The sequence below is a fragment of the Leptidea sinapis genome, chromosome 18 (genome assembly GCF_905404315.1).
Source record: "Leptidea sinapis chromosome 18, ilLepSina1.1, whole genome shotgun sequence".
NCBI lineage: Eukaryota > Metazoa > Arthropoda > Insecta > Lepidoptera > Pieridae > Leptidea > Leptidea sinapis.
Window position 1 is genome coordinate 10,877,951 of NC_066282.1, and position 14,550 is coordinate 10,892,500.

General features: G+C 35.8%; 1 protein-coding gene across 1 annotated transcript in view; it reads right to left on the bottom strand.

The window, feature by feature from the left end:
* Positions 1-3,439: 3,439 nt before the first annotated feature.
* LOC126969599 (RNA-binding protein 24-B-like) overlaps positions 3,440-14,550 on the bottom strand; it is a 54,110-nt gene continuing 42,999 nt past the window's right edge. The window contains exons 3-5 of the mRNA XM_050815142.1: positions 10,605-10,677; positions 7,323-7,528; positions 3,440-6,906 (exon numbers count right to left, since the gene is read on the bottom strand). Coding sequence (XP_050671099.1) covers positions 6,779-6,906; positions 7,323-7,528; positions 10,605-10,677 — 407 coding nt within the window. The 3' untranslated portion in view covers positions 3,440-6,778. The remainder of the gene's footprint in view (positions 6,907-7,322; positions 7,529-10,604; positions 10,678-14,550) is intronic.

Here is a 14,550-nt window from a genome sequence, read left to right on the forward strand (position 1 = left end):
GTCAGATCTGGACAAAATTACAATGGGACCACACGGGAAGTACCAGCTTTCAAATAAAAAAAGAATTATCAAATTCGGTTCACCCAGACGAAAGTTTTGAGATAACAAACATAAAAGAAATACCCACGAATTGAGAACCTCGAATATTATCACTACGTTTTAGACATGTCATTCATTCAAAATAAAAGTGACTGTTAACAATTTTTAGTACGAATTGTCGTTTTCTTTAACTTAAATTCGTGTATTATTCAGGGAAATTTACTTAATTATTTGTCGAATAAATGCGTAAGACATTTCTAAACTATACAATGTAATAAAAAAAAGTGGTTTAAAATCTTGCCGGTGAGATGGCAGTAAGAATTTTCATGGCTAAATTAGGTGTAAATAACTTTATTCCCATTAAGACCTATTGTCAGTTACATGAGAAATTAATATTAAAACAATTAAAGTAGGTACCTACTTACAAACAATGATTTTTGTAGGTACAGAATGCAATACACAGTCAGCCAAATAGATAAGATATAAAACAACCCACTTATGTTATTGAAACGTTTCATAATTATTGAGTATGTGCCTTTGAAGGCTCGCTTTAAGAGAAATGTTTTGGCATTTCTTATTTCTGAGGGCAGGTTGTTATATAATATCTGAATTCCCTTTGGATAAAAAAAGGTAAGCACTAAAGAACAAATAATAACCTAATAAAGAATGCTTAAAGTAATTAAAAGTGATAGAGTATTGATTTAATTCACCTAGAGTAAAAATTATAATATCATTATCTATCTGTAGTGCTTGAAACTTTTATCGATTGTCGATATTTTATTTTTAATTATTATTAAATTTATTTTTTTTCATTTTTATTGTATCTATAATTTTGTTTAATAAGTTAATTGATCTTAAAATAGTTTATAAGTTTATTAACCTTTAAAATCCTTTTTATTATATTATATTGAACATGCTGGGAGAGTTTCTTGCGCCGCTTCTTCTCTCACAGAGCGCCATTTGTTTCCGAAGCGGTAGTAGTATCTAGTAGTTATTAGAAATGACATCAAAAAGAATTCTAAAGGAATCAATTTTGAGAAAATAAATGCCTTTTATGCCTTTCCATGACGTAGAAAAAAATATTTAAAGCCTAAAAATACGGGTTTACTAATTTCTGTTAATATGCATTCTGATCTAATTTTAGATTCAGAACCAACATATGAAAAACGAAAACCAAAGACTGTCAAAACCGAAACTACTACAACAACAACGAAAAAGAAAACTATTAAAAATATATTCATTATGCAAATTGCTTTTTTCTTTGAGATAATTAAAACGTATACATAGTTTAAACTTAAAATTATCAAAGGTTATCTAAAAATTAGAACACATTATTTTATATTAATGTTACTGTCGATATAACAATATACATATTTGAATAGTATAATTAATTATCGATAAAAATAATGTATTGATTAAACACTTACTTTGGTTTACTATATTAGCAGCTGTGCTATTACGTCACTAGGTGATTATGTTGGTATTTAGATTTAGTACCTACGCTACCTCATTTTCTATCCGACTCCCGTCTCTTGAACGTACTGTTTTAAATTATGTTTGAATAAAACGCCTAGTTTTCTGTTTCTTAGGGCTCATCAAACTTTGCCCCCAAAAAAAAAATTTTTTTCTATTTTTGAATTTTCAGTATCGCATATCGTTAGTTCGTAGTTTGTTCTTAATTGTTCGCTATAAATAATTGTTTGTTCTTTTGTTGTTCATTTTAAAACCAATTAATTAAAAATGGGGGGAAACGCCTACTATTTGGTTCTGGCACTCGCCGGCCGCTGCCGCGGCACGCTACGCTCGGCTCGTGCGTTGTTTTAACTGTTCTAACATAACTTAACCTAACCAATTTTAATGAATTGCAAATTTAAAAAAAAAATATCGAGAACAAACAAATGTTTATAGAGAATAATCAAGAACAAATGGCGAACTAACGATGTAATAAAAAAAAAATAAAAAAAAAATCTGGGCGGCTAACTTTCTTGAGCTGTTTCTTAGGCCGTCTGAATTTGAGCTTGACGGACGCAGAATACATGAAAAAAGAACAGTGCCATCTAGGGACGCGCGAAAGAAGCGAAGCTAAACGGTATTCAACAGCAAGATTCACAACACAGAGTAGGTACCTTTATATGTTGTATATCAAAACTACTTAGGTAGGTATTCTCAGCAAAACATTATTTAACAAACGATCAGATATATTTATACTCTAACTAGGTTAGATGAGGGCACTGCGCAGAACCGATTGTCATGGCGATCTTTGGGGGAGGCCTTTGTCCAGCAGAGAAAGTTTACCGCTTGAATTGTTGATGATGAATCTAATACTACTTACCTACATTTATTGAATTTGTGCGGAGTGAGTCCTAATGTCTAGTTATTTGTATTTTATTGTTTAATTGAATATAAAGAGCTGTGAAGGAACCCTTAACTGTAGCTAACTTATTAAACGGCATAAGTGTGGATCCATTTTGATTATTTTTATTACAATCACATGAGTCAGGTATTGTAATTTTGATCGTAACATGATATTTATTCTGTCATACATAGATCAGGTACACACTACACTAAACTATTTTGATTTTATTGTATTCAGATGTCGTGAAACTTATTAAACCGGGGTAGGTATCTACACCATTCTCCAATCTCAATCTGTGTTTAGAGTAGATTGGGTATCTACTCTCTCGCTACTCGCCAACAGGGCTATTATAAAGTCAAATAATTATGTTACTAATTTACTATATTCCGACATTCATAATACTTATTTTAAGTAAAGCATAAATCATTCATTTCATATGACTAGTTAAGTAGGCAGGGACTCAATGAATTGCTTCTATAAAAAAAGACGGTATGCGAAAGAAGTTCACATCAGAGAATTAGCAAATAAGTATTCGGTCCAAGGAATCTAATTACTTATCGAGGATATTCCGGCAGAACCGAATAAGTGCCAAATTTAATAAAAATTAGTTACATATATACATAGGTCTACTTCTTTTTTTGTCTGTGCAAAGCTATTATCTACGATCTTCGATATCTTTTAAACCTAAAAGCAAAAAGTGATAGAATCTCCAATTACATAATATGAATATTTAAATATAGTGATAATAAAATAAAAGAATTTATTCTCTTTTACTCACAAAATCGACTATAATCATTTACTTTTCTCTTTTCTTCACTGATAATTTACATAAAATGAATGTATTACATACTTATAAGATAACATTTCTAACTATAATAACTGTTAGGTACGATATTTATATTACGCTTCTACATTTAACTATGATCACTCAAAACTTTAAGTGCATTTAATTCATTACTATAGCATAATGTGCACTTATTCAGTTCCGCCAGAATACCCTCGTTATGTTAAATAGGAAGAAAAGGAAATAATTAAAACACACCATTTAGTACCTTAAAAAATTATTTTTCATTTTAGAATATCCTAAATTAAGTAAGTACATTGTAGTGTTATGTATATTATATTATATATAACAAATTTTACGATTTTATAATGAATTCGTATTGACATTTCATATATAGGTATGTTTAACATAAAAATAGAATTGTGCTTACAAATTAGTGTAAATGAAATGCACTAAGTATATATTATGGACTGTTCGGTTCTTATTAATAGTAAGTACCTACATATTATACTCATTCCAAGTGATATGTTCTATTATATATATTTACTAATTTTGAAGATAATAAGTATTTATAATATCAGCTATAATCTATTCGCGTAAGGCAAGATGGCCGCATTATGGCCAATTGTTTTATATTTTGGTATTTTTTATTAAAATCTACTTATTTTAAAGTGTATAATATTTCAATATATTGTACCGATTCGCTTTATTGTCAATAGCAATTGTACAAATTCGGTACATAAATATTTAACAATTTTTTATCTCCTTTTCACATAATAAATAGCAACATGTAGATTTACAAAGATCAACAAAATAAATTACGAATAACAGTATATTAAACTAACCTTACATACTAAAATAATCTATAATATGTCTACTGCCCTTAGCTTGTACTAAAACGCTGACCGATATATTTTTTTTTAAATCCTAACTGCCGGCAACAGCTAGAGTCGAGACGAACCGCAATCCGCATTGTTGTACCAATATCTGTAATAATAAAACCCGCAAAACAAAAGTTGTCAAAAATGTTGTAATTTTTTTTTATCTTATTGAGTGGCCATTGATGCTAGTTCTTTAGTCGGCAACGTTCTACAGCGGGTCAAGTATTGCCAGTAGCGAGAAAATTTTATACGGTAAAATTCCTTAATACAATGTATGATAAGATTACATCAATAATAATGAATTATATTTAAAATAAGTTTTATCTACCCAAATAATGCGCACGGAGCGCAACTTTAAGCCAACTCGTTGGTATTTTATGCTTCGTATTAATGCTTTACAAAAATGGTCGACAATAGTTATTGTATTGTTGCCAGTTTGTCAAAGACTTCTATTTAATATTGAAAAAATATTTATTTCGTTTTCTTTTATAATTATTTGTTCCCACTACGGTCTGTAAGTGGTAATAAACTTCTAGAAAACAGTCAGCGCTAAGTTTTATTTATAATTAATATTACATGGACTAGTAATTGAATTATTCTAACTATTAAGTACCCTATACCGCTTTGGAGATTACTTACATACGTAGGGCTGTTGAAAAGAACTTACATTAGCTAATTTTCTGTTAATTAATTATATATAGCCCTTCTTCTCCCATACTACACTAATAAATGTCCGAAACAAGACACATTGAGCAATGGACATGTCCCCAATAAACTGGTAATCAGTTACATATCCAAAAGTTATACAATACAATTAATACGTAAAATAATATCAGCAGATCTTGATAAACCGTTGGAGTATTTAACCAAAGGAAGATGCCAAGCACAGGATGTGATACATAAATGTCTTTTACAGTTTACGGGAAGTATGAGTTAACGTACATTTTTGCATCATTCACTTCCGAACGCACGATAGCTTAAATGTGCTCATAAAGGTATCTATGTTTAGTCAAATACTCTAAGTGTCTTATTAACAATTGCAATGCAAAGTTACTCCAAGTCTAAAATGACTTCTCCCTCTCATGTAGTACTCAATTCTGTAGTGACAAAGATAAGATAAAACAAAAAGTTTGAAATTTGGATTAACTTTTGTCCGGGTTTATTAATAACACAGTAAACCGAAAGGCTTTGTTTGTGTACTCAACTCAACAACTTAACTACTTGAGTTGACATTAGAGAGAGCTTAACATTATTAAGTAGTACTTGCTTAGTCGTAAATTGTACCTATAGAGTAGGAACATAATAATAGTTAACTACAATAATTCGTATTTAAAGGAAAAATTATTTTGGAAGAATATTATAATTTATAAGTACAGTATTACGTTGGATTTTCCCAGGCTGATAATTTCTTACAAAATCATATAAACGTAAATAAATTTTCTTAATTACTGTGCATGTAAGTACATTTAAAAACCTAATAGGTTCCTTCATGTAAAACAATCACAAAATTAATTGCAATATTGCATTACTCAGTTTTAATTTTTTAATTTATATTTACTGTAAAGGATATACTTATTTTCGAAGAGTGGAAGTAAGTATCTGTAGTTGTAAATGAATATTAAGTAGAGAGAGATAGCTTGTTATTTAATTAGGAAGAAAAGAAAGGTACAAAGATTTTAGAAATATTTGAAATTGTTTATGAATAGGGAGGAAAATAGATCTACTGCAAATAAAGAAATGATGTATTTTAAATATGAAAGGGCAATGAAAAAAAAAGTTTCCTTATTCGACGTAAAGGTACAAAAGGCTTCTTATTTAAAGAAAGATGAAAAGACAACGCGTATGGAGTAGCAGGCAGCGAAGGTAATAATATCTCCTAGAAGAATTTACCAGCAGCTGTTATTGAAATATTTTTTTTAAATTCAATAATAATAATAATAATACCTGCTCAAAACCATGTTACAATAGTGATATGTTTTAATGTGCCTTTGTAATGTCGACGCGTCCAGATGACATAAGCAGAAATATTGAAGTAAACCAGAGGTTATTTACTTTATGAAAGTGAATGACAGAGAATAAGGTAGATTATAATATGAAGACAATACGTCATAGGCGTCAGCACGAAGTGAGTGACATAAAAGTTGACAGTCACATAATATGATATTGCACGGCCGCGGCGCGACGAACGCTGATTGGACGCTGGCCGCTCACAACTCAATATCCGTGCCGGGCCCATATCCAACAAGAAGCAATAGTATTATTTAATATATCAGTATCTTATATTTACGTAATACCATCACCTGAAGTTTTGTCTTGTCCTATCCTAAAAACTTTGGTCATGTCAATGTTGTAAGTTTTGGTTTTTCAACCCTTTGGTTGTTAGTAATATGGTAACAAAAGCGTATATTATCATTGAAGCCGAGAATAGGACTGCCGGTATCAAGTGTTACAGACGTCATCATAACATGATCACAATAATACTCAGTTGGTGTCTCACTAGAGAGATGTGTCTTAAGGCCGCCGCACACTTCCCGATATAGCAAATCGTACATTTTTTTTAAATATCACGTATACAAATTAAACTGTATAAATTCTTTACGCCAGTTTCATTTTGTAATAATTTGCATTTAATTCAGAATATCATTGATATAACTTTGAATATTCTTATCTGTACTGATGTTTTGGCGACGAAACTTTACTTAATAGGTGGAGCGTATGTTACTGCATGCGTGCTTCTTGCAATGGTGGAGGGTACGCTAGGGGGGGCAGGAGCGGGGCTTGGACACCACCGCTCGGCAGCGCGTAGTACGGGGACATGTAACCTCCGCTGGCAGCCGCCGCCGCCGCTGTAAACATAATATAAAATATTATCAAAAATCATTGCTTATTACTGTCATTGTTTATATTTGAGAGCGGTTTGTTAACATCATCAGACATCAACAAGTTTAGAGACATCGTATGCCCAAAATAAGGTCAAGCGACATTACCATTGAGGGCTCGTCGACCAAATTGGACACGTTTTGAGAAAGGAAAGGTCCGAAGCACCCGCAACCGGCGAGCATGTACGAAAAGAGTAATGAATGTAGAGGAAGCGCGTGAAGCGAGTGGCGTTCTGTTGTCTGTTGTCTCCGCCTACTTCGACGGGAACAAGGCCGAGTGTATATTGTTGTTGTTATTGTTATAAAATAATCACAATCTAGTCTCAGGCTGTCCTATCGCTAAGATATTCAGCTGTTAGTTGAGATTGTATGTTAGAACCCACCGGCAGCGGTCGCGTAGGGGTCGAATCCAGCCGCCGCATACTGCTGCTGGTAGGCCGCAGCGCCCTGGGCCGCCGCCGCCTGGTACTCGTACAGGTGGTTGGCCGCCGCCACCGCCGCCGCGTGCTGCAGCTGCGGCAGCTGCATGAGGCCGGCGCCCGAACTGCCGCCGTAGCCCGGGGCGCCGTACACGTACCCCGGCGACAACCTGCGGCGACACACTCATTGGTGACGGGCCTCGCCGCCCGACGCGCTCACGACGCGCTCACGACGCGCTCACGACGCGCTCACGACGCGCTCACGACGCGCTCACGACGCGCTCACGACGCGCTCACGACACACTCGCCGCGGCCGTTACCAACACATCAAATCAAACAAACAACTAAGTTGCACGAAGTACTTATTTTATTAGTTAACGCTAGTGTTACCTACATATTTGAATAAAACACAGTTACAATTACACGCGTTTTAATACTTTAAAAAGTGTTTTATTTCATATAATAAAAGTACTAATTCAATCCAGCGATGTATTAAAATAATTAAATATAATCTCGAGCGTTCCTCGGTATTCAAATGAGAATTAAACGCGATGCTGATGGACGCGACGTGCGAATGACGACCAAATGGTTAAGCCCCCGTTAAACGACACGATCCTAGTGATATCTAGCAGCTCACACTTAACGTCAAGTCTATACCCGGCCTAAACAGACCCGAGCAAGTAATATTGTGTGTTAGTAAACATATAGAAGATAGTGTATCTGATGTGCGATTCTCTAGCAGCTGTCGTGAAGACCGCGGCCGTGCGTCATTACTGGTAAAGTTGACTAAGAAAACGTTTCAAACGGGCCGTTCCGCCGGGATTCGGACGAAAATAGCCCTGTCGTAGACTTATCTGGGCATCGGCCGAGATATATCACGTCACAGATGATTACATTTCGTTCATTTCTGACTTTATTTTCGTTTCTTTGAAGACGCGTTTTCTAATTAAGCTTTCGCAATGGCTAGACATTTAACCGATTCTAACCCTCAACACTTCAAACAAAACACTACAAGAATCGTTTGATTAAAGAAGCGTTGACTTTGCTAAACGTCTCTACGATGTCGGCAGACGGTCAAGTAATTGTAAAGAGTGCTAGAAGCTTCGAGATCAGCGTTTCTAGAGGGCTCTCAAGAGCGCGACGCGGGAGTTGTCCGTCTTTCTCTGATAGTATGATGTCAATGGAGACAGATTGATTGGCGCTTAATGTTCATAGAATTAAAGATTAGTATAGAAGAGGTATCGGAGATGGTCGCGCATGCGTACTGGACGCCTGCTCCCAACTCCGCCCGCCAAGTACGCCCACCTGTGTCTCCGGCTCTATTCGAACACGCAATATACCTAAACCTACTTGTGATCTCAAACAATTGCTACCACAGCTATATTTAATCCAGTTTAGTGAAGTATTAGTTAAGTGGATACATTATAACGTCACTATCACAATAAAATCAAACGTTCTAACATAATGGTACGGTTAATGTACACAAATTGCATCTATGTTATGTAGATTCCGAGAACAGATACCGAGATCATAAATTATATTATACTATTCCTTCTAGAAGCATCTAATTTAATAAACTGGATGGAAGAACATAAACAGACCAAATGGCTTACTGCTCCTTATTTTAGTAAAGACGTCGCTTTGAAGCGAATTTTAACACATTAATAATTCTGTTTACATACATATATGACATGGGTTATTTTTATCCAATTCAAGTGTAGTATCAATAAGTAAAATTTGTACATTAACCGTAGCAAGCTGGAATATATAAACACATTCGAAAAGAGCAATTAAAACTGGCAAAACCACACAAGCCTTCACTTCTACACAGATACTAAATAAAAAGTAAAATGTATATTTTGTGTGAACTATTATTATAGTACATAATTGAACTTTAAAAATTACATCTAACAAATTCAATAAGTAACTATACAATTATATTATACATGCGTCTCTAATTCAAATAATATATATATATTTCTCTCCATTATTGCTATAGCGGAGGTTTAGTTATTTTTTTAAACACAAAATATACAATAATTTAAGTTATTCTTATAATTGGTGGTTCATTTTATATCCCACAAGGATATGTTTTTATTGAATTTCGTTTATAAATTGCCTCGATCGGCAACTTAAGTTAAGCAATCCCTCCGGGCTTGACTGAGTCGAATTTTATAATAAATTTCTTCCCTATAAAGTAATCAATTATAAAAAAATATAATAACTGCTCTAATTTGAAAATAAAATAAGTAATATTATTAAACAGATAACTTTGTAAGAACTAGTACATTTAGTATCGTAAGTACAGTAAAGAGTTTCGTACTCGTTGTTTTATTTTAGTAATACAGGAAACAACAGTGAAAGCATACTGAATGATGAACAGAGACAAGATCAAGAGCTGCCAGGCCGTAGGGAGGTCCAGTATCGATTGTTAAGTGTATTATCGACATCCACCACCAACAAAACTCAATTCAAATCAAAAGTATTACTCGAACACGGCATAAAACATAAAACATTGAGTGTCGGTAACGATGCGCGGTGACAGCCGTGAGCGGCGCGGGGACTCCCCCCCCCCTCTCTCGCCCCGCGCCGCCCATGCCGCGGTATAGCTTCACAAAACGTAAACATTAACAACCCAATTGTCTAATTCACACCCAAAACGAAAAAAACCACTCTCACGCTCACGCTTGCCATAGATACCGTGTGTTGTGACAATGACTATTTAGACTAGTTGTGTTCCGCCGGGCGTGCTCCTCGCCGCTAGCCAGCCGTGGTCGCCGCTCGCGCGTCATCTACCGAGACAGAAGTCAGATGAACAGATGAACCGACCTCGCTGACTCGATACTTACCTACGTTTATATACAGGGTGTAGTTGTTGAGTGACCGGGAGATTATTGCGTCACAAAAATACTTTATACTTCTCGTTTGATTTAAAAAAAAAGTTATACCTAGATGTCATTTTACTGTTCAGGTAACGTTCTTTCTACATCAGTTTAAAGTTTTTTGGTTCGGAATCATTGCCCGGTTACAATTATCGACCACAGCCTGGATACATCGCTGTTGTCTAACTAAACTCCTCGTGCAGATCTTAATTATTATTGGTTCGTTGTGTGCGATCTGATTTTTGTCTCGTGAGATGTAGGTACTGGCGGCAAGGACCGCTTGTGCTGGCAAACAACGGAGTGTTGAACGATTGAACATATATACGATACAAATGCATAGAAATAGAGCGAACACGGGACTTACCCGTAGTGTGCTGGCAGCACTGTGGGGTAACCTGCCCGGACCCCGGCCGCTGCCGCCGCAGCGAGGCCGAAACCTGCAACAGAATAATCTATAAATTAATAACGTACTTACTACATATAACACTATAATAAGTAGGTATATACCTACGCTTGTACTTAATAATAATACGTCAGGCTTCTCTTATCGGAGTCATTTGTATGTAAATTATTACTGACACCTATTATACTAACTACTACAGAAAATAATATAGATATGTACAAATTACAATAGGTACCTACACATAATATGTTTGTTAAACATTCTACAACCAGGTATGTAGTAAAATTATATTTTCTAGTTACGTCTCGGTTCAATGTGATTACCCCAAAATATATTTAAGAAATCATCAGCAGCTGCCAGCTTATTAGAAGTACTGCGCAAATCAGTGGGTAATCAAATAAATAGTTATTCAAACAAATTTTACAATCAATAACTCCGGTATTGCCAGACATAACAGTAAGGCGATTTCACTGAGCTCTGGCTTGAGTGGTGAAAAGGTGTCTTTCATTCAAAGATAGGCCTTTTGCTAATAAACCAAATTTCCTTGGAAAAATCAATTTGTCAACGCGCCATTAAAACTATTTCGAGACTACTATAAGCGGAAGCTCGGGTAAAATAAATGACAACGTACTTGGAAGATATCCAAATGACACTAGAATCAAGTTAGCGCGGGAGACGTTTTAGATATTCATTTCTTTTTATTGCATTGTTGAGCCGCGCGAGGCTGGGGCTATTTGTGGAGCTCCGCCCGCCCGGGACTGTGACACGGGGCGCCCGACGTGCACGTACATTGACAACAACACGACAAACTCAAGCTATATGTGGCGTTTGTCCATTGGCACTCTACCAGCTATTGACTAGACATTGCATAGTTTGATGGATCAGGAACATTATATGAAAAGAGGTACTTTTGACACCAATAATGGCCTTCTAAGTCTAAGCCTATTCAAGCTTAGAAGTGCTAGAAGACAACTGCAATAATTCTCGTTCATATTTTTATGTTCAACGGAACTAATAAAATTACGTTTTAGCTAGTTTTATCTAGATAGTACAGGGGTTTCACTCCCAAAAACCCCCGTGTAGTAATTTTTCGTCCAAATTGAAGCTTATTCCAAATTACACACAAAGTATCTAGTAATATAGGTATATAATTTTTAAACAATAGTCCTTGAATATTTATTGTTGATTAGAAAGTAGTTTGTTAACGCGTGACGCCTGAACATAACAACACTTTTTAGATCCCAAAAAAAACCAATTTTGCACATTGAATGTGCACCTCAGTAAATTAATAGTATTCGGCGATATACATGGGGCACACTAAAAGTTTTGCACTTCTAGCTAATGGGAACTATTTGAATTTCGAATGTTATATTTTTTGATACATTGCAACCTTCTTAGTAATAAAAAAAACAATTGGCGGGAAATCATTTGTCAATTGTTTTTTATCACACATCAAAGTTCTACATACGCAACGAAGATGGAATTAAGTCGAAAAGATTTTAGAGCGTTGATTTTTTATGATTTTAAAAGTTCTCTCTCTCCGCAATAATATGCCGCACGTCTTCAAAATGCTTTTGGGAGAGAAGCACCTTGCTTGAGCACCGTGAGGCGATGGCTTGCTGGAATTGAAAGTTCGGAAATATTGTTGTCGTTGGATTCCTTATGAACTGACAGCGGAGCAGAAGCGGGCTCGCGTGGAATGGTTCTCTACCACGTACATTCTAATGCTATTTATGACATTGTCACAGGAGACGAAACGTGGATTTATTGTTTTGAACCCGAAAAAAACAGTCAAAATCTTGTGAATAGGTATTTGAAAATGAGAACAGGCCAAAAACGGTGAGGCAGGCGAGAAACGTTGGTAAAAAATGATCGTTTTTTTTCTCAGCTGCGGGTCCCATATGCACAATTCCACTTGAAGATCAAAAGAGTGTTAATGCCGAGTGATATTCTACCATTTGTTTACCCAGGGTGTTGAAAAAAGTTCGCGAAAGACGACCAAAAGGCCGCGTTCTCCTACATAATGACAACGCTTCTTCACACACGGCCAACAAAACTAAGTCATTTTTAGCTTTCGAAAAAGTACAACTCGTCACTCATCCTGCACATAGCTCCGACCTAGCTCCCTGTGATTTCTGTATTTTCCCCAAAATCAAAGATTTGATGAGAGGTTTCACTTTGCACTTTGCAGAGGTTGCACGTAGAAAACATGCCTTCAGATCTGTGGTCCTCCTTTTTTAAAAATGGTACGATCGCATGAAAATATGGTTAAAATGTAAAAGTCGAACTCTTTTATTCTTCACTCACATCATTTATGGCTATGTTTAAGTCAACATCCGTATCTGGCTGATTGACTCTGTTGTTCAACAAACTTGTATCGCTAGCTTGATGAACGTGTAATAATCACAGAAGCATGACCGTTTCCCTCGGCTCTTTGACATATTGTGGTGAAATTTCACCGGAACAAGTCCGGAAAGGCCCCGGATGGTGTTGCGGTTGAGGTGACGCGGTAATGCACGACCTTCTGTACTCATCATGGACAGTTGTTGTAACAAATTGCTTAGTATTATGCTGCTTGATATTATCTGATGTGGCGGAAGTCAAAATAATGATTTATTTTGGTAGTTATGCTTTTAGGTAGTTGCATTTTTTTAAATATGATATTCCAGCGAATATTTCGTACTTGTAGGTTTCACATAAGCATTTAACGCACACATTTCAGTTTATTTTCAAGTGACATATTTTAGACGTCTGACAATGCATTTTGTACATCTAGTTGGTCATAGAAGACACAGAAACGAACTACTTACTAAACAACCTCTCAGGGACAACACCAAACAGTCTGCACGATCATTGAAGATAGACAGATTGCGAAGAAGCAGAGAACAGAAAAAAATATTATTTGAATGGTTTGTAATTGAATGAATACAGACATACTGGAAAACTGAAATTATGATTACTTGATAAGTAATATGATTATTTTTGAAAAATTATATCTAGTTGGGCGATCTGATGTGATATTTTGATTAGATTGATGTTCAAAAACGAACGATACTTGCCGGTTCTTTTTAATATAGTATCAACCACTGGTAATTTTACCGGTGAGAGGTTCATACGGCGGGATGCCCGCTGGGCTATCTGAAGAAGCCTGCAAGTACTTCTTGAGTATTACTCGGGATTGAGACTTTTCGTCCTTTGACTGTTTGTTGTTGAGCAGGCGATGATGGAGGCAGATCATGGCACCAGCATCATTAGGGACCCAGCCGATGATCCCGGTCCGCAGTCATGAAGTGCGACCGCAGAGAGGATCACCTCAGGATTTTGTATTTTCCCGATTCCAAAGCGGTTCGGCAACTAACAAGATGCGACCGTCTTGTGTGTCTCGTCACTTTATACCATTTTAAAATACGTCCGAGCCGAGAGTATTAAGTTACAGCCAGCACATAGATGGCGTGTCGGTCGTCGGTGTAACGACACGTCACCGCCGCCAGTTGCCACTCGATCGATGGTGTCATTTGACGGCCGAGGTCGAACCACTGTCCACCATAAACCTTATCTGATTCTTATTTCTTTTATACATTGGTGCATGTTCTAAATACCATCAGCTACATTGTGTGTGACCCAGTTACTACAATATTATCGATTATATTAATGTTCCTCTGTTGTATGTTTCACATCAATTTTATTGTTTCCTACTGAAATACTAGTGACATTTACAAAGCAAAAAAGAAAAATTAACGTATTAAAGGATAGACCTGGAGATGGTTCTGGTGTAGATTAGCTAAAATAACTGGAAAGTAAACTTGGGAATAGCTTATATAATGTTATTAGTTATTACTAGAAGTACTTAATGGGAGGGAATAGATACAAACACAGAGGCTGAAGAACATAGAAGAAAACAGCAAAC